The following is a 27,680-nucleotide window of genomic DNA, read 5'->3' on the forward strand; positions in this document are numbered from 1 at the left end:
AGTCTTCTTCAGGGCCACTATTATGCACAGAGTCTTATCGTCATAGCAGTGCAACTTTCAACATTTGCATCGGTTGCCCCTACATATTTTCTGCTGAAGGGTATTTTCACTGAAGAAGGTGTTTTTTCACAATCTACTGAATTCCTGTTTAATACAATTTAATAATTACATAAACTGAACATCTGTTATCTGTAAAGGTCAACATTCGTTTGAACAAATAAACTGAAACCAACATTTTAAAGGGAAATTAAAAGTCAGGGATTTTAACCACAAAAAAAAAGGAAGGTGATCATCTCTTACTGATTTATCAGTTCATCCCTGTTATTTAATCCTTTCATCAATCTCAATCCTATTTGTGTCGTGATTATTCTTTTCCATTTTCTTTATATCCATGTTGCCTTACATTCAAAAGTCATTAGACAGTGTACGGTGGACAGTGTGATCCAGCCCTGACATGCCATGGCGGGTGTGATGATGGTGCATGTGGTGCTGGCTGGTGGTGGGACCATCATTCATCATCAACTCATCCTCCTCCTCCGGTCGGTACCTGTCTGCCCCGTCCTGAGAGTAGCTATGCTTCATCACTAGGATGCTGCGTTGACCTGCAGGGGTGTGGTGGTGGGAGAGGTGCGGCGACTGTTGGCTTGGCATCACTGGTGGCAATGGCGGCACATGAGCCCCCCCGTCACCGGCAATGTTGCCATCCCTCATGCTTAGGTTGCTGCGGCTTCCATGTACACTGCCGTGCATGCTCCCCTGCTGGGAGCCACAATGGTGGTCACGAATGCATTTGCTTGATGAGCGGCGGAGCTTGTGGAACTTCTCAAAGTCCTCAGCCAGGGCAGCGTCGGTCAGGTCGCCGGAGGGGTCACGGCGCAGAGTACAGAGCTCGTAGTGTGGAGGCTCGAAACCGGGATGGATGAGTGCAGGGTCAAAGTCATCCCTGAGGATAAGTAGAGGAAAGAAGCGTATGTATATATGCCAACACAAACAATATAGGTTCAGTAAATTCTCAGTCAAGCACAACAAAAAGTTGACACTATAAGTGTTTCTCCAAAGGCTTTAAACCCCAAATGTACTGTGGATGTACAGTGCTTAATCACACAATGACACATACAGAGGATTTATTAAATCCAGCAAACTGTTCATTGAATCAGAATCCCTCCTGATCCCTTAGAAATCATTTCACTATGAGATCATCAATAAAAATGTCCCCACTCATTTTGTCTCTGAGTGTGAGGGAGAAATGTATTTCAATATATATAAATGAACTGCCCTCTTATTCATGTTGCGTCTACCCACACAATAAACTAGTTACACTGGCAACACAAGGTTGAGGTCATGCCCCTATCAAATAAGACTTTTGCATTGGAAATAACTGGAGCTGCTATACTGATTTTCTGCCACTTGGGGGAAGTAACATAAGTTACAAACACAACACAGACACATTATCGCCTTATAAAGTTGCTAAGGTAAACGGGTTAGCTGCCTATTTTCAATTCCAGCAGACATGAAGCAACATTAGCATTCCTTCTGAGTTTTATTTTCAGGCCACTTGACAAATCTAAGTGCAACATAGGTTCTCTTTCTCGCTCTTTGTGGATCTCCACCAAACCCAAATTCAGACATTATGACTTTCAAAGTTGTTGGATTGCTATGAACTTCACTCCACATAATTTGCTGTCTTATGTGATTGCGAGTCTTGTAGTCGTTGTGAGATCATAGTACACGACTGACTAGCATCAGTTAGTTTCCCTACATATGCCATCTTTTAGTGCCTAACAATCTCAACTGTCAAAATGATTTGTTTATACCAGCAGATGATTGGCATATTGGGTACTATAGCATCCGTGGGTATTTAATTTGCAAGAAATGCTGTAAGAATGACATTTCAAAGTGACATTTAAAGATCTCACCTGCGGATAATGTATTTCTTTCGAGGCTGTTTGATCTGGATGATGCAAGAGATGATGAGCAGGATGACAACCAGACCACAGGTCACTGCAATAATGGCGATGTTTGTGTTATCCAGCGTGTCCAGGATGCTGGCTTTCCTCTGCTCTAGTTAGAGAGATACAAAGAAAAAAAGAAGGTTTTAAGCTCATCCACAGGAACAGGATGTGTTGCAAATACATGATATAAGTAGAGGCGTGTTTCTCAGCCTGTGTGGCCAACGCACCTTTACAGTGATTTTCATCCCAGGGGTAAACACAGTTCTGAATGCCGTTGCAGACCAGTGTGTGGTTGATGCACATGTTGCTATGGCAAAAGAAAGTGTCGCTTTCACATGGAGCTGTAAAACATTACGAAGGTCATTTAGATTAAATGTTGTATGTATACACTAAATCAATAATTTGGTGACTTGGGCAATTGACTGCTTCGTTCTAAACAGTAGTTTTACTCCAATGGTCATTGCGGTTCATTGCTATAACAACAATTCCATGGCACAGCCAAGGATTTTTCTTATGAAGTTGTTATGGGGACATTTGCATAGATACAAAGCGACATTAGTATTAATTTGAAGTTGTTTTTCTGGCCACCTGACAAATGTTCACTCTCCTCTTAACTTTATTTGGTCAGCTCCGAGGGTAAATATATATAAACAAGAGAAGCAAACAAAATTTCCTCCCTCCCTCTGCAGGTGCTATCTGGTTGTTGTTGTGACTTCCTCGATAGACGAACCACATTTGCTGCAGAGAGCGCGCTGCGACTCAGATGAAAACAAACTGTAAATATGATGCACACACGCGAGTGGAAAGTTGTGAAGAGGATCCTGAATTTGCTTTTTCTGCTCCCCTCGTCTGCCCACAGCCTAACCACGCCCACGGAGGACACCAGCATGACATCGTTGGCCACCGTGGAGCAGAACTTATTCTTCAGGTGCTCGACCGAACTGCTGCCGTCGTAGATGGCAACAAAGTTACGCTTGCACTCATTCGAGTTGTGCATCTCGTACTCCAGAAAGCGCAAGTAGATCTGTGAGAAGAATAATCAGGTTAAGCTGCTGTGAATGAGGAAGGTTTTGAAAGCATTTACACTTTTCAAATCGGCTCATCCTTCATGCTAAGATTTATTGTTTTTTCTAATGTTCATTATATGAATGTACCACCTATTTGTGCATTCTCATCCAGTGGTGTTAACACCACAACTATCCCAGTTAAAACATGAGCATATTAACACTTAGTATAAAATAAAATAAAACACATTACCACTTTAAATAAAAGTAAAACCTTAATTTAGTTATAAAATAAATAAATATGTATATATTTTTATAAAAGTCAAAATAAATGTTGATTCACAACATGTGATACAAATCTAGCATCAACCTACAATTCTCAAAAGGCAGATAAGTCCCTTGACCCAATTTCTTTATTAAATGTTATTGAACATTTTTTTTTTTCATAAAAAGATTAATTTGTAAAACAAAGCCATCAGTTTTTATACTCTTTTGTGTCAAAGGTTGTTGTAGTATTCTGACATCATTGTGTTTGGATGAAGATAAGTATGTGCCTCTGTAAACCATCTGAAACAAAAGGAACAAATCACAACTGACAAAAGCAAACTAAAAGCTGTTTGACAGATCCTGACCTTAGCTCTGGGAGGAGCCTTGATGTACCACCTGCAGTCCACAGCCTCCGTCTGCAGGACATTGGCGTCCCTCGCTATCTGTACCGACTCTATGATGCCATCTGGGCCGCTCAGCTCAAAATTACAGACTGTGGAGGATAATGTGTTAAAGTTATCAGTTTGGGAACTATAACATTTCACTGCTTGTAGGAAGCAGTACAAAGAGTTTGGGTAATATTGTCCTTTCAGCAAAGACAGGAACAGATAAAAACACATGCAACATACAGTAGGTAATCAGATCATGATATGTCATTGTCACGTACATGACAATGACATAATATAAACATTAAATACTCACATGGCAGAGCTGGCAGTGCTCCAAGCCCTTTGAACTCCGGATCTAAAAGTATAAAGCAGTAACGAGACAAATCAATATAAGTAACATTTACTCAAGTGTCTCCACAATTCGTAGGAAACATTTATAACATATTTCAAAATAATTGCTCCCACAATAAAACTATTTTAAATTAAGTCTCTATATATACTGTTGAAACAAAATGCATATCACTATTTATCAGTGATAAAAGAGATTTTCAAATGTGCAACTGTAAATTATATAATATATCCATCACTATTTCTAGATATCTGTGTGGTTTATAGTACAAAGACATAATGTAATTATATGCTTATAATACTAACAGCATATCTTCAAATTACATTGAACATACCAAATGATTATTAATAAATTAATCATTATTATTAAAATAATTTATATTATTATTATCATTTTATGTGTCTAAATCCGTTCTTGACCATTTTGTTCACAGATTGACGCCAAATTCATTGTAAATAATTTTATGGCAGAAAGGGGGAGAGATAAATCCAGAATCTCTGACCTTGGATTATTGGGTTAAGTACACATAAAAATTAAAAAAAACACACACAAAAAATAACAGTATTTAAAGACATATTGCAAAGCAAAATAAAAACACAGCTGGTCACTATTTACATAATCTACATTCCTTCTGCCCTCATTCAAACTCTCCTGAAACCCGCCTGCTCTTCATCAAAAAGGAAAACCACGCATATGCACACACACAAACACACACGCAGCCACACACAAACACACACACACACACAAGCACACAGAAACACACACGCACGCACGCACGCAAGCGCACACGTATGTACACGCACAGCCTCAGAAAGGGAAAAAATATTTTGTACTAAACCTTTGTGCTGATGAATCTATTTGCTAGGTGGATTATAAATCCTGATAAATCAGCTTAGTTCAGGACAGATTAGGCTCCAGCAGAGATGACAATCTAGTGATAAAATGTATTTTTTGTTTTCAAAATTCTCCTGCAAGAGCCCAGACTGACATTTTGTCAAGTGAAATTCTGCACATCTCAAACACACAAAATGCAGTATACAAGAAGGGAACATTTTAATTTCAAGGGAGGCAATGGGAAATGGAGCACAAAGTGTTTTTGAATAAAATGTATCTTAAAACTATGGTATCTGACATCTTAAGAACGTTTTTGTGAAGGTTATAACGCAGCACATCTGGTCAGGTATGATGTAAGACGAACAGGTGCAGGACTCAACCGAGGTTTAAATCAACAAGGATTCTTATTAATCCTCTCGTTTCTTACCCGTTTCTCCTTCAGTCTCGGACAGATTATCAACATTCATCTTCTCTCTGTGAGTGTGTGCGTGTGTGCTTGTTTGTGTTGCCTATTTCGGAGCTTTGCCAGCATTAACGCTGACCTTGTCAGGCACAGGACAACTCACAGAGTAACATTTCTGAGGTTCTGATTATAGTTCGGGATAACATGTGAATAGTGGGTAGGTTTAGGTAAGGGTTTGGCATAAAGTGGTGAGGGATAAGGTTGTGGTTGTCCAAAATGAATAGAAGTCAATACAAAGTTCAAAAATGGATAGCTGAGCAAACTGTGTGTGTGTGTGGGGGGGGGGGGGGGGGGGGGGGGTGTTGCAATTATGCATTCCCATACAATCCCTTTAGCTGAGTGACAAGTTGTGTGATACTTTTCCAAAAAAAAGGAAAAACTGACATGCACCGACAAACTTGAGCCCTCCAGCAACTTAAACGCTTGGTAAGGACTCACAAGAGTGTGCGGTCTAAAGAATCCCTGAAAGAATAAAGATATAATCTAGAGAGGCTCAATCAAAAATAAAGAAAGATGGATGATGGATGGACGGATGGATGGCTAGACAGAGGGACGTACTTTAATCTTTGCCTCTCGTCAGTGTAGGTGGCCTATAAAATCTGCTGTTAATAAAGCCTCTGCCTCGGACTCCCTTAAGCTGCTCAGCGCTGACAAGCTGAATTCCCCTGAAAACAAGCTTTCATTAACTCTTGTGACTGAGGAAACGAGTGTGTGTGTGTGAGTGTGTGTGTGTGGATGTTTGTGTGTGCGTGTCTGTGTGCATGTGTGTGTTTGTGTGTATGTGTCCATGGGTCGGAAGAAATGCTCCCCTCCTCTACCCTTGTCAGTTGCATCTGGTGTGCCTGCACTGCACATGGAAATGAGAGCACATTCCCAACAGTGTGCAACCAGATCATTATTAAAGTTTTAATATGCAACTTTTTGACATCACATGTGCAAACTAGACGAAATACATTGCATGTTTTAAACTGTCCGATCGGTTCCTCAGTGGCGCTGATACTTTACTATAGTGTGTCACTGGAAACACAAGTGTCCAGTGTGGGTTGCAAAGCTCTGTTAGTGTGTGTTGTGGGTAAATGGGGCCAAAGACAGGAAGGGACAGACGGTGTAAAAGATGTAGCCGGTTTCCCAATGTGGGAGCCAACAAAGTCAAACTCACAACAGGATAGTGGATTAGGAGAGAGTGCCAAGGAGAGGAGTACAAGGCTTAGAGACGTAGTAATACTCTAAACATCCGCAGCCTCAGCCAGACAGAGCAGCAGCTGGTACAAGAATATACGTTTATCTCCAAAGAGCACTTTTTATCTACAACTCTTCATCTATCATCCTCATAATCCAACTGAAATAAACCACAATGACAGCTAATTCTATGTAAGGACAGAATTACAATATGCCATTGTTCAATAGGTTCAACTACAACAATGCAGTTTGTTGTTTTATGACCATTATGTTCAGGTTTTTCAATGTTGAATCATCTTCATGGTCCTTTTGGCTGATGTAGCTTATGGTGCTGTTAAAATGACTTTGTCTATATATGTGTATTCTATCCACTCTGTTTGCATGTTATGCATCCATCCTTCTATCCATCCATGTTTCTATCCACCCACACATATTACATGTATTGTATCCACTCTGTTTGCAGTTTATGCAAATATATGTATGTAATTTTCCTATACTACTAGGGTTTTTCCATCAGCCAGGACAGGGCCAATTTATCTGCGATGTGCCGAGCCAAGCCAAGCTTTGATGAAATGAATTTCCACTACTGCCACATCTCTACAAATATGTTAATGCTTTCACATATCAATATTCTAAACTACAGTGACAAGAGGTTCATCAGGATGTTTTATATGCAGCGGCCGTTTGGTTTATTTTAAAAATAAATATGTTGATTAATGCAGCATTGAAAAGCCATCTTCATTCTCTTAACAGCTTGAGCCTTCTTCTTGTCTTTTCCTTATAACTGATACAAAAATGATATGTTCAGAAAGTCAATTGTCTCTAGATTCTTTGCATTTAATTTCCCATCACTCACCTTGTGTGAAATTATACCGGGCCGAAAAACCAATGGCCTCCAGTTCACCATCAGCCACAAACTTGATGTACAGGTACCTCCCGCTGGACCGGACGTACGCAGGACTTTCCAGCCCACAGTAGCGACCAATGATGGGCGAGAAACCAAAGGGCCCATCGCGTACCTCGATGTGGTCAAACTTGCACTCCCAGGAAGGTTCGATGGAGTACTTCTCTTCGAAGAATAAGTCGATGATCTGTCGAGGAGATGCTGAGGGAGGAGGAGAGATTGATAACAGTTGAAGAGTGGATTGAAAAGTGAGTAAGGGCTTAAAAAAACGAAAGAAAATCTCACCTTCTATTATGTAGACACACTCCCTCTCAGGTGGGTATTTCTCAGGGTAGTTGGGTGAGGTGAAACACCCTCCATCAGGCTCCTTTAACCAGGTGCCACACTTCCCAGCTGGGGTCACACCTGAGTTGTTCTTCACTTCAACAGATGAAAAGTCTCCAATGAAAGGGAGTAAGAAGGTTTTTTGACACACTGTATCAATATCAGATCACCAAGTTTCAACTTGTGGATATGTGACATTTGACCTTCTGGTGCAGTGCCTGATGTAAACATTTGAGCTGTTTGTAGTGATGCTGGCTGCAGTTTTATTTCTAAAACTGTAGAAATGACCTGCAGTAATTTGGCTGTGGCCAGTGAAGCTCGACTCCATACACAGAAATAGGTTGTCACAGGTGTGTTGATCCACAATGCCACTTTACGAGTTCAAGCTCTGCTGCTACAGAGTTATTTCAAATGTATTTATATAGAATGTATCATGTGTCCAAATTGCACCAAATTCAAAAACTTTTTGACACCTCCTGGTGCCATTACTATACACTTGGCAAATGTGAAGCTACTAAGATTTGCAAGAATGATTATTGAATTAGCAGGTAGATGTTAAGATGACATCAGGAGGATTTTAATTACACATGAATAAACATATATAGACAGTATATACATAGATACTGTCAAATTACAGAGGTATAATTCATAAATAGAACTAGGACTGCAGCCAATTATGACTGGAAAATACAGAGTTATCTAAAGATTTTTTTTAAATCATATCAGTAGATATCAACAATTATCACAATGCATGTCACAATATGATTGCTCTTAAGTTGATAGAAATTTGCTCCTGAGTGAAGGTTGCTATTTTAATCTCTTCTTTATGAACAGAAAATGATAAAATATCAATATTGAACTCTTGTTGTATTGCGATCATACAAATTTAATTGTAATAATTATTGATATTAATTTGATCCCTGGCCCTACACCCACTGATAAGTGTCTAACCATTAGCTGCTCAAGTTGGCTTCAACCTTAAATGACTCAAGGTGATGGATGAACTTGTGATGTGATACCTTGTTCTTTTGTTTTTGTAGCTGTAGCACCAGACAGCTGCGTTGAGAGGAGGCTTGCTGCTAAAGCTGAGAGAATACACATTGAAATAATAAATAACCATGATTAATTAAATAGTATTACTCGTATCTCAGGAGATTATCCGGAGTTCAGTGCATGTTTGAAAGCAGCTACACTCACAATTATTTACCAACACGTAACTTTTTTTTAACTGTTTAAGCTTTTCTGAAGTGCACAGCATGCTTCAACAGGGAAAGCGATACAGCTAACAGTAAACAAGGAAACACTCAAATGTGCACCGTACTTTAACACCCCCCCCCCCCCGATTTAGAAACAATCAAATATGAATCCGCCACTGACTGTTTCAACAAAGCACATTCTTAACACACCATGAGCTATGCAATTCGTTTACGATTATTTGAACACAGATGCTATAAGTGAGTTAAGAAACCTGTTTCAGGGAACTTACCGATGTGCAGCAGAAGTTTTTGCACCATTTCTGTTTCCTGAGGATGAGCAGCTCCGTCATACATATTTCCATTAAACCGTCTTTTTTTACTTAAGATGTTCAGTCAGTTCGCACGTCCCACGTTTATGGGGCAGACACGTGTTGTTCGGTCCATCAGTCCCTCATCCAGTCAAATACGTCAAATCTGACAGCGACGAGTTGGACCTGTCCATCCCACTGTGTGTGTCTGTCTCCCCGGGAGGTCGGAGGATTACTGTCCGGTCCTCAGACCTTCGCAGTCCCTGCTCCACCTTCAGGCTGCTCTCAAGATACAGACCAGACCTCATTCATACAGCTGCTCTGGTGTGTGTGTGTGTGTGTGTGTGTGTGTGTGTGTGTGTGTGTGTGTGTGTTTGTATGTGTGTGTGTGTGTGTGTGTGTGTGTTTATGTGCGCGCGCGCATCCCATATTACAATTTTCCCAGCTGCAGTTTCTTTTCGAAATATTTTTTTTTAATTATTAATTTGAAATTATTTTCAAGTTTACAGTTAATGATATGATAGTAATAATAAAATGAATAGTATATTAAATTGAGAATTATATCTTATTCAGAGCTCCAAACTCAAATATCCACACTATAGGACCACACACACGAAATCAAAACACATTGAAGAATATAGACCATGATGAAACTACTCTTTTATATTATGCCATTTGCTGTGTGGTAGGTCTCTGTTACAAGTACATAAATGAATAAGATCCTACATTTGAGGAAAACAAAAGAAAATGAAGAACAGAAAATAAATTCTTGCAGAATTACTGTGTGGATGTACCCACATTGATTAACCTCTATTTTTAACCAGGTAATCTATATTCTTTTGAAAGCAGAATTTCAGCCTCATTCAGACTGGATTTATTTCTCTGGAGGACGTGGGCGGATTTTAACAACCCTTGCAGCGGTCAGTGTTTTTAATCTCATCTGCAAAGTGTATGAGGGTCATCTTTCTCCCACACTCCAGCATAATTACCTGTTGTTCAGTAATCTCACAGCATGGTTCTCCTGTGATTTTAATCCCTTCCTATGGGATGTCTTTTAATTTTGAAGGCGATCTCTCAAGTTTAACCAATAAGAAGTGCAGCTTGTGTTTTTTACTTCTTTCTATAATCACTGCAGGGATGGGCAGAGACGTTTCCAGGGGCGCCAGCTCACACCGGGAAAAAGAGGGCAACCAACCCCATCCGCCTGTGTGGTAATACACTACTCGAAAAATTGAGGGAACACTTAGTTGTCGCAGTATAACACCAAGTTATTTAGACTGCAGGGATATCAATCTGTACCTTTTGGAGGCTGAACTGATTCTGAATCAATTTCACCTGATTTGGTGCAAATGAACGTGACAACAAGTGCAATGAAGAGGCAAAAGCAAGTCAACCTCCAAAACTGAATGGTTATGCATCGGTGGGCACAGACAATTGCTCTCTCCTTATCCTTCCTAACTGATTCTTCTCTTCTTTTGTGTTCTGCTAGTGCCAGTGCCAGCATTGGCAGCTCCCACATTGGCGCCCCCGTTTTCTTGGCCGATTATAGCAGGTTCACACTGAGCACATGTTACAGGCATGAAAGGGCCTGAAGTCACCGGGGTGAATGTTATGCTGCCTGTAACATCATCAGCATGACTGGTTCGGTCAGTGATGGTCTTTGGTGGCATATCCTTGGAGGGCCACGTAGACCTCCATGTCACAGCCAACTGCACCCTGACTGCTGAAGTTCCGGGATGAGTTCTTCAGAGAGATTGTAAGACCTTACGCTGGTGCAGTGTAGGCCCGCATGTTCCCCTGACCTAAATCCAATTGAGAACCTATCCGAGGCCGCCAAGTCCCGCCACAGACTGTCCTGGCGCTGATTGATGCAGGTCTGGGAGGGGATCCCCCAGGACAACATCTGCAGACTCAACAGGAGCATGTCCAGATGTTGTTGGAGTGCGTACAGGCAGGCGGAGGCCAGACACACCAATGAGATACATTATGAGTTTCCATGATGAAATTCACACAAGTTGGATCAGCCTGTGATTAAAATTTGTAATCCAATTTTTTTTTAATCCAACACTCACCGGGTTGATGATTTTGGTGTCCATTGACGGTTTTTACGTCGTTTTGTTCTCAACAAATCATAATGTGTACATAAATGGAGATTTTCTGATGTGTGAGGTAAGTGTTCCCTTGGTTTGAGCAGTGGGTAGTATACAATTACATTTTACTTTACGTTTTTTTCTGTGTAATCCCACTGCTAATGGCATGGCACTGTATATATGTGTGTTTTTCTCTGGTTGTTCAGTTGATCTCAACTCTTCTCAGTAAAAACAGAAACAACTCACAAAAGTCCAACAAACAAACAAAGATCCCAAACACCTCACATTCACAGCTTGCACACAACTGATACATTGGTGGATTATAACAGGCTGAAGATGTGTTTGGCTCTGTCCAAGAGGGGGCAGCACATGCTTAGGAAGAGAGAAAATACTGTTTGCCCATCATCATTGAAGTTGCTAACTGTTAAAATCACAGAGGCAATCACCAATAATCATTAAAAATGTCTGACATTTAAACTATAGAATAAAGTTATCCTAACTAAATTAATATTTAAGGTATTACATTGTTGGAAATTGTATAAATAACAACTATACTGTGTAAAATAAGATAATGGTACTAAATGTTGGTATAAATCGGTTTATATGTAGAGAATAAGAGGTGAAACAATTAGTTTGGTGAATTAATTAGCTGAAAAAAGGATAGTACATTTTTAAAAAGATAAAATTACTATCCTCATAACTCATTGATCTGTTCCCTTCGTGTCATTTGTTTTTCAACCAACAATGCAAAACATTCGGTACGGTGCTCTCGATTTGCAACATATTTCAATGTTATCTTAAGCTAGTTGACTGTCAAACACAATGAGAAGTCAATGATAAATTGGGAAAAGAGTTTACGGACTCATTGTAAATTGTCATTTATGTTCACATTCGATTCAAATCAGCTAATGAATACACACAGCAGCTGTCAGGTTGCAATGCTCAACTTAAGTGCAGTCTCACAATATCCTAAATATTAGACAGCATCTTGTTGCAGGGATTTACTTCCTTTTCTTTATATGTCGTCAGACCTCCATTAACTTTGGCTGAGTTTCCATGAGAGCAGTTTAAATACTGTCCTATTTGGTAATTGAGTATTACACTGGCTCGTTTCAGTCATTTTGTCCTTTTAACTTTCATAAGTATTGTTTTGACATATTTCGCCTCATTTTGCTTATTTTCCTTCCACAATTTAAATTTTAAAGAAACTATCTTCTTTATTCGGACGGACAGTAAGTGAAAAAGCTCCATGGAGTAGAGGAAGCATGTGAGAGAGAGAAAGAGAGAGAGAGAGGGAGAGAGAGAGAGAGAGAGAGAGAGAGAGAGAGAGGTGGGGAGAGCATGCACACACACACAGCAGCCAACCCACAAACTCTCACAACTCTTCTAGTGTATGCAAAGGCAGATGAATCAGTGCTTTGTGGTCGTGTCTCGGGGGAATACTGACCACCCTGACGGCTGCTGCCATTCTCACACACACACAGTGATGAAAAAAGACTGATATGAGCTTAGGGGAGTTCAGCCCTCAGGAAGAAGGGGATACACCACTCAAAGCTGCTAATGAATGGGATGTTAGATGTATTATTGCCAATGGCGAATGTATACAATATAATATAAAGTAAAATAACTAAATAAGCGAGGATATTGAGCAAATATGACCCCATATAGAGAGTTACCACCCTGAACTGGAGATACAATGAAACACAGGAAATGTCATTTTGAGGGCAAAAATATTTTTTAGTCTATTCCAAAAGTTTTTACTTTGGGAGCCACATCATTATCATTTGACATTATACTGTACGTTTTTAGTCTGAGGCGTGAAACAGTAGAATCCTGACATCCTGACATCGACCAGTTTACCCTCACGTCACCTCTTGGTGTGATCTGGTGCTTCCTTTGGAATGGATCAACCCAAGGAGTTGCAACAAATCCCTAACCCTGGCCTGAGTCTGTGTTAAGGGGGGGGTGCAGTGTGAGGGGGCGCGGGGAGGCGTGGTCCGATGGTCCGTTGCGCGTTGCTAAGCGCAAATTTGGCATATAAGCGCAAAAATGAGCAGCAGCAGTCCCACGCAGCCAGCGGCAGCGCACCGCGAGACCTGAGGAATTCAGCAGGTACCTTCAGACTCCGGTGAGCCCCCCTGTCCTTCAGCCTGGATGTACACAGTCCTCATGTGTGATAGATGGAAGTCACTGTGCCGGAGAACTGTCGCTCTGCAATAAACTCCTCTGTGTTTGGCGTCTGGAGAATTGCACCTGGGAAATATTCTGCTCAGTTTGGCGGAATTTAGAGGTAAACCTGACTACTATGTCTATCCAATAAAGATCACTATACTGTTTAGGTGTGTGTGTGTGTGTGTGTGTGCGTGTGTTTAGTTTAAGCGACTCTTTATTATTATTATTTCATTTATATTAATCATTCCTTAAATTTCTTATTCTTGTTTTGTGATCTTTACCTATGGATTAAGTGCAAAATAAATATCAAGATCTTTTTATGTCTTGAAGGAAATGTAGAAATAAAACGTTTTTCTTTCTGTAGGAAGTGTATTTGTTGTAGGAAATATTTTTGATATTTTGACTTTATAGCAGCCTTATACTTTAATATTCCTTCTTCCTTGATATTTCATTTGATACCACTACAATATTGTTTGTTTTTTTGACTTATTATTATTAGTATAAAGAATACCACATATTAGTTTTGACTTTAGCAGCCTTATTGCTTATTATTCTTTCAAATTTGTAAAAACATTTTGGAGTCATTTTCAACACTACAGAAATATCCCTTGACTATTTAATTTCATGGGGAATCGAAACAAAATCTAAATTTTGACTTTATATGCACATGCAGTACAGCAACTCACGCACGCATGTGCACTAGATCTCCTACTCTGCAACCTAGCGTGTGAAAAGTCAGTTGACACTAGTTCTACTGTGTGTGGGGATGCAGTGACCTGCAGATGCACTCAGGCTGCTGAAAGCTGTAATAGACTTTCTGTTTGAAGTGAAGCCCACTATAATTATGGCATTATTAATAAGAGACAGGACAGATTCAATGTACCTTTGGGCTCTCCTCTTTAAGGATTGCTCTAATGTAACTAAGCTAATATGGGAGATCAATATGCAATATGATGTAACTGCTAATTCCCAGAAGCCAAATGAGATGAACACGAGCTTTGCTCTCACATGCTCCAAGTGAGAAGTCTGAAGTTATTCAAGCTTCCACCTCAACATGCTTCCTCTCTTGTTGTTGAGACAGCAAGACATATTCTTTATTCTGCAGCATATTTTTCGCCATCATGAAGAGTCCCCTTCCATTCCTGTGCTGGGTTAGAGCGGCGAGCTTGTTCTTGTGCTTGACGCAGACCGTCCTAGCCAAGGTCCTCACTAACTCCACACGTCTCGAGTCGATCCTGGAGAAGTACAGGGACAAGGATGAGGAGTGGTGGAGGGCAAAGCCAAGAGGGAAGAGGGCCATCAGCGAGGGAGACATGCACCTCATTCTGGACCTGCACAACAAGCTGCGCGGTCAGGTCCACCCTCCTGCCTCCAACATGGAGTACATGGTGAGTGCTGCAAACACAGCTGACTGTTGTACAGTAGACTCAAGGTAAATCTTTACTGCAACACAACCTTCTGCCCAATTAGCAAATATAACTATGCATGGCAGGCTTGTTGAACACAGCTTTGGAATGCTAAACATGCTCAAGCAATGTTTTCTTCGTAGATAATCTACTGGTCAGGATGCTGACTTTTTTCTGGGACATGCAACTTAGTATAATATCATGTATGTAGCCACTAAAATAATCAAGCGGAGTTGATGGTTTGAGCTAACATAAACTTAATCAGCTAGCCACTGGATACAATCTGCCAGTAGCAGGCATATTTTTTGATGGTCACCAGCTAAAAATCTATTTTTGCATGCAGCCAAAAATGTGTGACCGCAGGGACTCTACACTTTGACTGTGCGTGCTTCAGGTTCAACCATTCCACCTACTGGAGTGGATTGTGGGATCAGATACGCATGCGTGAAACGCTAGAGTGACCCTCATTTTCATATGTTTAGAACAGTGGTTATGTACCTGTGGCCGCAACAGGTACGCAACTCTCAGCAGACAAAGAACACAGGAAAGCGACCCTGGCCAACTTTGGTAAACTCTAAAGTCTCAGGTCTTTTTGAGAAGAAAGCATTTATTTAACTCTGTCAGTGTCTAAAGTCAACTTAAGACAGCAGCATAGGGAAGGGAGGTCAGAGAGAACAAGATCTGCAAACAAAAGCCATCATCTGGCAAGCTCCTGCCTCCTGCTTGCCCAGCCTCGCTGACTCTGGCCCAGATCCAGACTTCACCCCCACAGTGTTGTCCTGCCCTCTACCTCAACCATCCTGCCCTCCCTCCCTTCCTGCCCTTTGCAATTTCTCTCCCCACTGACTCTCTTTTTTTCCCTGCCCAGTTCTTTTTGCCTTCCTCATCTTCAGCCTCACGAGCTTTCCCTCAGGCTTTTCTTTTCCCTCCTCCGTTTTTACTCTCTCCCCTCACCTCCTCTCTCCCCATCCATCCCTGCTCACTCCAACCCTGACTGAGGCCAATGTTATCTTTTATTTGATCCTCCATGCATCTCATTTTGGGTGCCATAGTGGGGAATCTATTTCAGACATGTCAGGCCCTGTTGTTTGAAGCTCAGGGCATGGTAGTGTAAATGTATGTTATGTACACTAATCCAGTGTTTCCTTAGTAAGGGATACTCTTACTGATGATAATGATGTGGTAAGGCATGGGGACTGATGAGGGCATAGTATTTGGTTTTCAGATTGCAGGATCTTTAGGCCAAAAGGGCTGCACTTCACTTCAGTTTTCATACACATTTCATACAAAATCAGTGGCTACCAGCTTTCTCGATATTTTTCTTTGTAAAGCACAATCTACTGCTGTAAGAATGCACTTGTTGTACTACACACTGTAGCAGAGGTGGTCCTGGCAGATGGTTGGAAACCTGTCTGTACTTCGGGAACTTAATGCTCTTTGGAATGCAAAAGGAGATTGGTAGTTGTTACTATGGCAGGGCAGCCGGTGGGCAGTCCATCTTCCCCTCTGCTGGGTAATTGAGGGTGAAGAATAACAAGAACACGCATCACGCAATAATGAGCTGACATTCATCATTAGTATCCACTGTGGACTTAGTAGAGGTGCACATGTCAGTTCTGGAAAGTTACAGGAATGGTCAGACATCAAAAGTTGGGAAATGTCAGCGGTTTGACAAACAAACACACTTTACTGGGTTTGTGATCAAAGTTTGTTTTGCTTGATAATTTCAACAGCGAAAATTTGAGTGTTTTCTGACAAAAATAGGAACAATAGGTTTGATCATCACTGGTAAGATCATCCACAGAGTTAGTTACAAGTGCTGTTGGGTCTAGCACCTCAAAAAGGTCACATCACATTTGTGAAACCCACACAACACAAAAATACAAGCATGTTTTTTGGAGATTTTCAATGACCAACACTTTATCTAGAGAGTAGAGTTTCCTTTTTTCCAATAGCCAATGATGTGTTCTCAACCCTTAGGCTACATCCATACCATAGCGTTTTTGTTTGACAGCAGCATTTATAAACTAATATGATCTCTGACCACACAAGAAGTTGGCTCCATATCAGTTTTAATCCCAGTCCATAAATGTATAATACGTGACCACTCATGTAGGTTGGACATGTATGCCAGTATAAACAGAAAGGCATGCACGTACCCTGTAGGGCTGAAAACACTGCTAAACATGAGCATTGTCAAAGAATAAAATGGAGAATTTAACTGCACACACTTAGCAAAGAGAACAGTCAACGCTTGTAATTTATTGTTAATGTTGCATTCTGAACCAGCGTTCACTGGTAGCCAAGGCTAATGCTGGTTGTTCTCTTTCTGAAAGCAGTAGGAATCAGCGATGGCTACGGCATAACCAATAGCCCCAAAGAGTTTTGAAGCTAAAATGGGGCCAGCAGCGTTTCCAAACTCACAAGTTGTGTGAACGCCAGATGGATCTGTAGCTGAGTTGACAAACGAAAACATGTTGATGTGGATGAAGCTTTAGAGAATCCTGCCATCCTCTATTGAGGAAAAACAAGGACTGGTCAAATCAGGAATTATAAGGAGCAACTTCTACATAATGTTATGACCGTGGCTAAATGCAGTACAGCAAGGCCTCAGTCACAGCTGGATTGTGGCGTGTCAAAATATCCCTTCTCCACCCAAGCCTAAACAGTAAGCACCACCACAGTGAATGGGAGACAGTGTCTTAGCCCTACCAAGCATATGGGACGCATTATGTTGGTCAGTCAGGGCAGTTACAGCTCCACACTTTAGCATTATCCTATTTGTTTTGATGTGTGATAGCCGTAATGCAACTTAACAGCATGCCAACAGCAGAGCACACTGCACCTATTCTTCTACCCCCCCAAGAGTAAATCAACTTTGCTGTCATAGCTGAATTGCTCATTGACTACTCCAATGGTCTGCCTTTCCTTCTTTGTTCAAAACAAGAGGTGTGTGAGTAGTTTCCAGGTATTTTGAGTTTAATTGGGTTCAGTTTGCTTGAGTTTCTACAGTAAAGATGGCATCAAGCTCCCAAAACAGAGACTCTCTGTTTCAGCAGCTTTTTTGTGTAATGTCTTTTTCTTCTCACTTGTTTCACGAAACCAACATTTACTGGAAACAAGTTATCAAACAACCACATAGAGTGGTAGCACAAAGCTGTAAGTTGATGTGGTGGTGGTGATACCTCTCTGTTTCCCTTCTCTCTCACATACGTGTTTATGTGTTAGAGAGTGATGTGTGTTTAATGGGAGAGGCCTAGTTTTGACTACAGTGTGTTAAATTTGCAGAAGATGTGCATACGACCACAGCACTTTCAAGTGAAGAGCAGGTTCATCTTACCGGTTCACTTTGTATTTATGGCTACTCTCAGATTAGAGTCAATGGAGTTTATGGTAGTTTTGTTCATTCAAGGAGAGCGATGAGATATCAGAAAGAAAACATAATGAGTGGCAAAAAAAGCCGGGACTATGGTAAGGGGACACTTTGCCCACTTAAATTTGGAAGTGAGATGCAGTGGGTAAAGGTCTGCAGACATCTGTCTAAGACAAAACTGCTCTGACCCAGTAACCTATAGAGCTCTAGAGAAAACCAAACTTCTGCTTCAGATACCAGATGGAAGAAAAGCCATTTTCCCTCTCTGACCCTCATGGTTGACCCTCCAGAGCCACACAATGTTTTAACCAAGAATCAATCTCTCTCTCTCTCTCCCTCTCTCTCTCTCTCTCTCTCTCTCTCTCTCTCTCTCTCTCTCTCTCTCTCTCTCTCTCTCTCTCTCTCTCTCTCTCTCTGTGTGTGTATGTTTTCTTCCCAGGTATGGGATTATGAGTTAGAGAGAAGCGCAGAGCACTGGGCACATAGCTGCCGCTGGGAGCATGGACCGAGCCACATGTTGACTCAAATAGGCCAAAACCTTGGAGCACACTGGGGCAGGTGTGTATGTGCAAATGTTCTAGAGATGGAGGGGACTGCGTATGAGGCCAATATTATAGCAATATTATTTTTGTTGTGCATTTGTGTGTATGTTTAGGGTAGTCTGTTTGTGCATAATCAGACTTGTGAATCTGTAGGATCCACAAATGCGTGCTAGGTTTTTTCTGAATATGTAAATTAAATGGAATTAATTTAAAGTGAATAGGCAGCCATGTGTGATGGCACCGCATTTTCAGTATCAACGTATGTATGGCTGCAGGGATTTAATGAATTAAAGGGGGAGCTTCTCACATGCAGCCTAAAGCAGCTGTGGGATACAGCAGACACTCAACAAACTGATTTGTTGACCACTTCTACTGGAAGGAGAGAGATTTTTTAAAATGTGCTGTACTGACGATGCTAAATCAGATTAAATGCTTTATGACATTATCAAATGATATTTGTTGAGTTCACCTTCAATAGCTCCCAATTTATCTGTGTTTAAACACAGTAAACCTGCTGATGTAAACCTCAACAAGAAAGTTGAACCCTCTTACCAACAAATCAATGCATATATTCTAGGCACAGCATTTCTATGTCATGAGATGCAGTCAATATATTTATTGTGTCTTTTGGACATAATTAAAAAAAATGTAGTTAGAGACAGAGGTAAAAATACCTTTTCTTTGACGTTAGGGACCGCCCCCCTACCTTCCATGTCCAGGCCTGGTATGATGAGGTGAGATACTACAGCTATCCCTATTCTCAGGAGTGTAACCCACACTGCCCATTCAGATGTTCAGGACCTGTCTGCACTCACTACACTCAGGTAAAATTACTTTTATATTTATATGTTTTTAAAAGAGATATATTATCATTATATTCACATATCATAATTTGTCTCTAATTTTCCCTTTCATGAAAAAACAATATTTAAATATATATTTGTTTAATCTTGAAACAAAATATAGTGCTGAATCACTTTATAAAAAGAAAAAACTGGTTGAAATCTTCCTTATTCACAAGTGCCTTTATCTAAGCTATTTTATATGGTAATGTCATTATTGTAATTCATCCTATTTTTATCATATTATTTCACACAGTGGTGTCTATCTGTATTATTTCCCCCTTTCAACTTATTCTTAGATTTTGATACAGATTTATTGATCTTTTTTCATATACCCTTCTTAATCTTGTTACCTCTTTTATTCCACTTTTTTAACAATCTGCTTATGTGCTTTAAATAGTTATCTTTAAATTTGTCTTTGTTGTTTTTCTTAAAAGTCTCCGTGCAGCACCTTGAATCGACCTCTGTGTATTAAAGGTGCCTTATAATTGCCTTTTCTTATGTCACTGTGAGAGCCAAGTACCAAAATCATGCAAAGTCATATTCTATGCATATGATTAACACATTTTCTGACCCATGCCATACTAGTTCCACCAAACATGACAGAACCACTGGAATGCTTCAATCTCTCTGTGTATCTCACTTTCAGTTGGTGTGGGCAACTAGTAGCCGCATTGGCTGTGCCATCAATGTGTGTTACAACATGAACGTGTGGGGAATGATCTGGGCTAAAGCTGTTTATCTGGTCTGCAACTACTCTCCCCCGTAAGTTTCCACTTGTTCCAAAGAGATGTGTTTAGTTGAAAACAAAGAATCAATGTTCATCAACAGCAAAAGTAACACAGGTTGTGAATGATGTTATGTCGGTTTCACTGATGGAGTTCTTACAATTTCTTAACCTGAATGCATACAGGATATATCAGCATATATCACTCATATATACATAAGGATTTCTGCTAAATGTACAAGGATGAATAGCTTTTTCATGTTGTGATGAATTTTTCAGGGGTAACTGGTGGGGACACGCTCCATATAAATATGGATCTCCCTGCTCTGCCTGTCCTGCCAGCTATGCTGGAGGCTGCAGGGACAACCTCTGCTACAAAGGTAAATTTAGGTCAGATTGTTTTGGTTTTCTGCCATGACCTCAACTCCTCCAACATAGTTTGCACTTAAACAAAATGCAAAGACACTGGTAGGTTAAAGGAAAGAGAATGGGCTGCTTTGTGTTTTTTTGTTTTCACAAAAGTTGCTCTACATAAAGACAACATTTCTCGCTACCATTGAACCATGTTTTCAGACGGAGGTGTGGACAGGCGACCGCCTCCTGAGATCGAGGAGACCAACTACATTGAACCTGACCCCGAACCAGTGAGGGACAGAGAGCCGCAGCCCAGGGCCCAGTCGCCTGACCCCACACCCGCTGATAACCCAGAGAGAAACCAGGTTGTCAGCACAGAGCAGATGTGTAAGCAGTGCTTCCATGATACTGCATCTCTGAATACAGTCAGGACAGTGCACAATTATTAGAGACATTACTACGAGATGGTAAAAGGCTCCTGTCTGTGATTTTAGCCCAACAGGTTGAGTGTGATACCAAGCTGAGAGATCGGTGCAAGGGAACAACCTGTAACAGGTAAATGCTTAGGAACAGACTGACACTACAACTGATCATTGTTTACTGATCATTATCCAGGATATGATAGTTCTATTTTTTTACATTCCAGAAAAATCTCATCTCAATAGTATGTGTTTTTATTATAAGTAAAACTCCTTTCTCAAAATGTTGTTGACTTTCCCATTGTTCCTGTTTGCAGATATGAGTGTCCACCTGGCTGCCTTCACAGGCCTGGAAAAGTAGTTGGGAATGGATATTACGACATGGTAAATGATCACTGGAAGCATTATGTATTTAATATACTAGTACAGTGTCCGTGGTAAACCTGCCTGTTTGGAACTGACCATTTACTTGGCCTGTGTTGATGCTGCTGAGCTACTTCAGAATGGTTCCCTGTCACTGGTGATGTGTTCGATGTTTCCCTTTGCACATTCACACTCCTGTCCTTTCCTTCACTGCAGCAGTCCAGCGTGTGCGGAGCTGCGTTGCACTCTGGTGTCATCGACGATGATGGAGGATGGCTGGATGTGACCAGACTGGGCAGAAAACAACAATTCACCAAATCATACAAGAATGGTATTCAATCTATTGGGTAGGAATCGGTCTCTGTATTCAGATATTTTTCTTAAAAAGGTGTTGAGTTAATACAGTGTAGATTTACGTGCACACTCCCTGGCTTTTCAGCACAGAGCACCTCTTCATGATGTTTTCTTTCATTTCACAGGAAAAACAGAAGTGCGAATTCCTTCAAAGTGGAGACAGTGCCTGGTAAGGTGCATACAGTCACTTCTCACCGACAAGCACAGATGTGATGTGAAAAGCCATACACAGAAATATAGTAGAATCATTATGCTGTGTCTTTTTTTTCTCCCAGTCAAGGCAGTAACATGTGACACCACTGTGGCTCTTTTCTGTCCTTTCAAGAAACCTGTACGACACTGTCCCAGGTAACTAACACTCAACTAACATATAACAGCTGGAGCTTATATCATATTTAAATATACACAAATTTGTTGACTGAAAACATCTCACTACTTAGGTGCCATCAGCTACCCTGCTTTGAAAATCACTGATAATGGAACAGCTTCCGATAATCACATTTTAATATTTGAAATTAACTGTGTGTGTGAATATTTGCTTTCGTCCTTTTCATAGTTTTTTTCCATTATTTCTTGTTATATGTTCAATCCAACAACCGCTGGTTCATTAGCCTCAACTCCACTTTAACATTAAGTCAAGTAATTCTAACAGTGCACAGGATCTAGCCTCAGGGGGCTCTGCTCTTAAGCAAAGCAAGCACATCCAAGACAATTGCTCTGAAATTTAGATTTTATCAATAACCTTCAGATCCAACATTATACACTGAAAATATCTCATGACCTAACCTGACCCCTGTTTTGTTTTCTACAGGTTGTATTGTCCCAGGAACTGTTTGAGTGAGAACAGCGGCCGAGTGGTTGGGACAAATTATTACTCAGATGTGAGTCATACTCACTCACCATTATATGTAAAGCACAGGCATCACAAACATAAATAAATAATGAAGTGCTTGTAGGCCATCATCATCATCATCATACAGGTCAAATCAGTTTTTTAATATCAGAGATTTCTAACTTAAAAACATGAATTAAATCCATCTTGAATGAATGTTATTATTTTTTGTTAATGTCATCTTTCCTATTGAGAAAAAAAATGATCAGCTATGTCATTGCAGACATTTTGACTCTTAACTAATAAAATGAACGATGGAGTCCTGAAACATGGATTGAAGCTTTTATCAAAATCATTTACACTTGTTTACACCCACTGTATTTAAAAAAAAACCTATTTGTTTGATTGAATCTTGAAACATGACCATGTCTTGTCGTGTTTCCACCCAGAAATCAAGTATCTGCAGAGCAGCCATTCATGCTGGAGTGATCCAGAACGAGTCTGGAGGTTATCTTGACGTGATGCCAGTGGACAAAAGGAGGCAGTACACTGGCAGCTACACGAATGGCATCACTTCAGAGACGTATGAATAGAACTATGACATACATTTTTACTATGCGTTTACTATACAGAGAATGATTATGTGTATATTATAGTATATCATTAACGATTTTGACCTTGATGACAATAGAAATTCATGTCTTGTATGTATATATTGGTCAATGGAGTCTTGGGGGTCAGGAACTTTCCACAGGAACTATAGGAACCTCTGCAGGAACAAAACACAAACTTTTGGGGTGGGGTTTGCAGAAATGGACATGGCCTATTGCTCGAGTACTCCTTCATTTAATTCAGCCTGTCCTGCATTTCAAGTGTTTAGAATAGGCTTTGTTACCTGCGTTTGTCTCTTTTCCAGTGGTGACTCATTTTAAAAGCAGTTAATCATGATTAGCAGCACCATTTAAATGCCTTTTGTGTGTACTGTTGTTGTAATGTTGCTTAATTTATATAGCATCATCATTGTTGTCGAGACGTCTGTATTACTGTCTCCTGGTGGACTCGAGTGGAACAGCTTATTGTAGTCGTGGATTGTTCAAGCCCATTTTCCTCTGGTCTACAGACCTTGATAGAAAAAGTCTGCAGGAACCTTTTAGTTCCTTGAATTGGTTCCTGGGTCTAAAATGTTCATGTAGTTTTGTTTGAAATGTGGCTTTAAGTATTTTGTTCAATATTCAAATACATATATCAAGATATATGATTCCTGTGAGAAATAACCCCTCTATACATTAATGCCGCTCCCTCTCTTCTCCTCTTCCAGCCTTGTGAACCCAACAGGAGGAAAAGCCTTCAGAGTGTTTGCAGTCATCTGAGAAACCGCTCTCACAGGGCAGAGCCCCGTCCAACATGGCCACTTCACACGAAGCGAACCCACACATTACTGTCGTACAAGTAGTAATTATATTCAGTGCTACAGTCAATAAGTCAGCGTTTCATCCGCGGACACTAAAAGTGCAACATGACGTTTATCAAGGCTTCCCTCATAAGTTTGGTCATGATTCCAAACATAGCTTAGCCAGGAATTCTTGGTGGGTGATGATCTCAGATGACTTTCATCTTACGTCTTCTCAGAGCCGGCCATAATGATCACATCGGGTTCCCGTTCATCATTGCTGACATGATATCCTAACATCATGTTTTATAACACTTACTGCACGCCACCAGATTTAGCATCACTCCAGCTGCCTAGAAATCATTTTATATAGTGGAGGTTTCTGAGCAGGGCCGAACCAGATGTTGAGCAAAATTAAAGATAAATTGATAAAATCTGATGAACAATGAAAAGGTCAGAAATAAATAGATAAATAATAATAATAATAGTAATAATAATTAAGAAAATTACTGTATGTTTTACTACCAACTCAGTAATTATTTTTACCCCCTATGCAAGCATGATATTTTTTCTCCCATCCATGGTGTTGATCACTTTGCTTTAATAGGATTGTTTTCTTTCTCTATCTCCTGTATAGAAAATAATACATTTTTCATCGAGTACAGAAACGTGGGTATCAAACTCTCCCATATTCCTGATTGGCCATGTATGTATTATCTATTTAAGAATCAATTGACATCCTCTGTTGGGGTGTTTTTTATTTTGATTGTGCATAGAATTATTTATGCCATGCTTTTGTGTAATTATTTGCTATTTTATTTAAAATGTTCAATTCCCACTATTCCTTCATTCGGTCTCCCTATCAAGTTCTGCAGGAATAACTCATGAAGCCTGGAAATAAATGTATATTTTTTGCAGGGTTGCAACAGTTTCTTCAACAGCTAAATGTTGTAGTTTTTTGTTTAGATAAGTTCTATGGGTAAAGACATCTTTATATTTTCACACTTTAAATATTTTTCAAGCTTTTACGCGTCTTATAGTCATTAACAATGGCTTCTTCTACCCATTTTTACCAATGTAGTGTTTGCATCAAACTATCAGTAATATTCTAAAATGCAGGGCTTTTGTAGAAAAGCTACTCACAAACGGAGTTCACTTGTGACGATTATCTTGCTGAACAAAACATTTTTTAATTTTCTGCATTAATCCAAAAGAAAATAAATATCCCAGTGGCTTTTTGTGGAGGGAAACTTACTTTGGACTATAAAAATATATCATCACTGCAGCACTTTTCCTGTTCGTGGTAAGATACAGTATAGCAACAGCAGGCAGTGAAATACAGATTGTATATTTCTGTACATAATAATGTTGTATATATTGCTGGACACTATATGAAATGCTTTGCTACTGTTGCCTTTTTCATATACGTTTCTAACACATTACCAGCCGTACAAATCAAACAAGCAAAAATATAGCTTCTGCATGATCTGCATGATGTATTCATAATTCAAGCTTTGTATTTTATAAAAGGCAATTTCCACTGTAATTCCATTTTATCACGTCCTTGTAAATATTGTGTATGTAACATTTCCCAGCTTTTGTTAATAGATTCATAAAAATGGACCCTGGCTGGCCAGGATTGTTCATGGAAGAATCATAATTAAAATACTTTGGGATAAAACCAAATGTTTTGTGCAATTATTCATTTTTTTTATTCTTGTATATGTTAAAAAATCTGTAAACCATCCTGTACAGTATTTGTGCCCCAGAATATATTATCCTTAAATTCTGCAAACCTCAGCTTTTAGGCTTGACTCTGCTCCTTGGTTTACATTGTCTTACATTACACTTGTTTTCATTTTTTGCAGACATATGGTTGCGGACATATGGTTCAGCTGCAGATCAAACGTTCAAGTGAAATGTCTTACTAGAAGGTTGCGGGTGTTTCCAGGAACTGTGGGGAACGAAGAGGAAGAGACATCTGCTCGTTTCAGATCCAGGCAGGAAATCGTATCCACCAGTTGGCCTGAAGCAAAGGTTCCAAAACATTTGGCCATCAGAGCAGCAAAGGTCTTCACAGTTTACCAATTAAACTTAACACATACACTATTCACGTCCTTTCGATCCAACTTGAAATTAAATTTTGCTAAGGCCAGACCCAAATGCCCCAAATACCTCCTCTCAGTTTTGAGCTTTTTTGGTATTGAGAAACACAACATTTTGCTTTCTAGGAAACGAGAGGTCTCAGCAACAGCTAGTTTGACATCATACAGTACGAATCAACAAGATTCTTCAAGGTTTTATAACATTTGCACTGCATATACTCCTGTAGCTTTATATATGACTTCTCATTTATTTAAAAAAAACAATGTGTGATCTTAGATATGTGAGTAAAATGATTTTGAAGTGCTCAGAGCCGCTCGCTGTGCCAGTGGCTGCACAAACAAAGAGCAACTTTGTGTTTTGTTATTCTCATCTCTCAGCTTCCCAGGATGCATTTCCTCTCCTTCCTCTGGACGGCGCACAGATGTGTTGAGGCGCCAGCTGAACAGTCCTCATCAGTCACATCCTAACACACACAGACAGCCAACATGCATGCATGCACACACACACACACACACACACACACACATACATGGAGACACATTAATGTCAAGCAGAGAGACACTGAGACACACTTACTGTTCACTTTTGCTTCGCAGAACTTTTCCCAACCAAAAAATATTGATTTGCTAATCAAAGAACCTTACACAATTTTCTAGACAGAATCACACAAAATTATCTCCATGTTTGAAGGTCCTTGAGTTTTGATATTTCAAGAAGTAGCGTTCAACAAGATAATAAAATATCAGAGACGAAATTAATGGGAAATTGCCACAATTGGTTAATGTATTACAAAAACTGTTTCGTCGAAAGGTAACAGAAAAGTGGACATTACCCTCTTTTCCTGATTGACTGTAAATCAAATAAAGCAGCCATATTACACTGTATATGCTCACTGGATTTCGGCCAGATCTGCTTGAGAGAAAGAGTCAAGCATCGCAGCACTGTCAAAATTCACAGGACCCTGTTGCAGAGGTGACCATTGGCAAGGGACACGTGAGCTCCTCCAGTCACTGAGACGGCCTGTCAGTCAGAAAAGAGCCACCATGCCAGTCAAACAGCAGTGTATTCAAACTTAAAAAGCAGGCATGCACAAACCCATCAGTCCGACAGGCAACTAACTGGTCAGACAGATAGCCACCCACTAAGCTGAACAGGTCACTGCTGCAGGAAAGCAGGTTTCGCAGTCCCTCGACTGAGCTGTCACTCAAACAAAGGCTCGGCTCTCAAGAATCTAGTTTCTCACCCAAAGGAACAGGTCAGCGTTTTAAGATACATGTTTATTCACTGTCTTTTGAGAGTTGGATTAGAAACAAAAAACACTCTCATATATGTCTATTAAATAAGTTGGAGCAGTGGTGTTGTGGTGTGTGGAGAAATGGGTAAACTCTTGAAGGTTCAGTTTGTAGAATTTAGTGACTTCTGGTGGTAAAGTTGTGTGTTGCAGCTGAATACCTCTCACCTCACCCTCCCCTTCCAAACATGAAAGAGAACCTGTGGTAGCCTTCAGTTGTCATAAAAACTCAAAGGGACAAGTTTATCCA

The 27,680-nt window shown here is 40.1% G+C and overlaps 2 protein-coding genes across 3 annotated transcripts; one reads left to right on the top strand and one right to left on the bottom strand.

The window, feature by feature from the left end:
* Positions 1–405: 405 nt before the first annotated feature.
* On the bottom strand, positions 406–9,179 carry LOC128454875 (neuropilin and tolloid-like protein 1). Its single transcript, XM_053438449.1, has 10 exons — positions 9,152–9,179; positions 8,685–8,750; positions 7,627–7,761; positions 7,294–7,542; positions 3,926–3,967; positions 3,589–3,716; positions 2,748–2,976; positions 2,180–2,293; positions 1,917–2,061; positions 406–943 (listed from the first exon to the last, which is right to left on the bottom strand). The coding sequence occupies exons 1-10, from the start codon at positions 9,177–9,179 to the stop codon at positions 406–408; spliced, it is 1,674 nt and encodes a 557-aa protein (XP_053294424.1).
* Positions 9,180–13,316: 4,137 nt separating this feature from the next.
* On the top strand, positions 13,317–25,639 carry crispld1b (cysteine-rich secretory protein LCCL domain containing 1b). 2 transcript variants are annotated; one of them, XM_053438077.1, is made up of 15 exons: positions 13,317–13,549; positions 14,513–14,819; positions 18,650–18,768; positions 19,444–19,576; positions 20,244–20,359; positions 20,601–20,701; positions 20,895–21,062; positions 21,170–21,230; positions 21,412–21,478; positions 21,674–21,804; positions 21,937–21,980; positions 22,087–22,159; positions 22,623–22,692; positions 23,093–23,226; positions 23,962–25,639. In XM_053438077.1, the coding sequence occupies exons 2-15, from the start codon at positions 14,553–14,555 to the stop codon at positions 24,011–24,013; spliced, it is 1,536 nt and encodes a 511-aa protein (XP_053294052.1). In that variant the 5' UTR covers positions 13,317–13,549; positions 14,513–14,552; the 3' UTR covers positions 24,014–25,639. The 2 variants fall into 2 exon arrangements, with proteins under 2 accessions (XP_053294052.1, XP_053294053.1); XM_053438078.1 differs by having other exon boundaries at positions 14,537–14,819.
* Positions 25,640–27,680: the final 2,041 nt, after the last annotated feature.

Source organism: Pleuronectes platessa, chromosome 13 (genome assembly GCF_947347685.1).
Source record: "Pleuronectes platessa chromosome 13, fPlePla1.1, whole genome shotgun sequence".
NCBI classification, from domain to species: Eukaryota; Metazoa; Chordata; class Actinopteri; order Pleuronectiformes; family Pleuronectidae; genus Pleuronectes; species Pleuronectes platessa.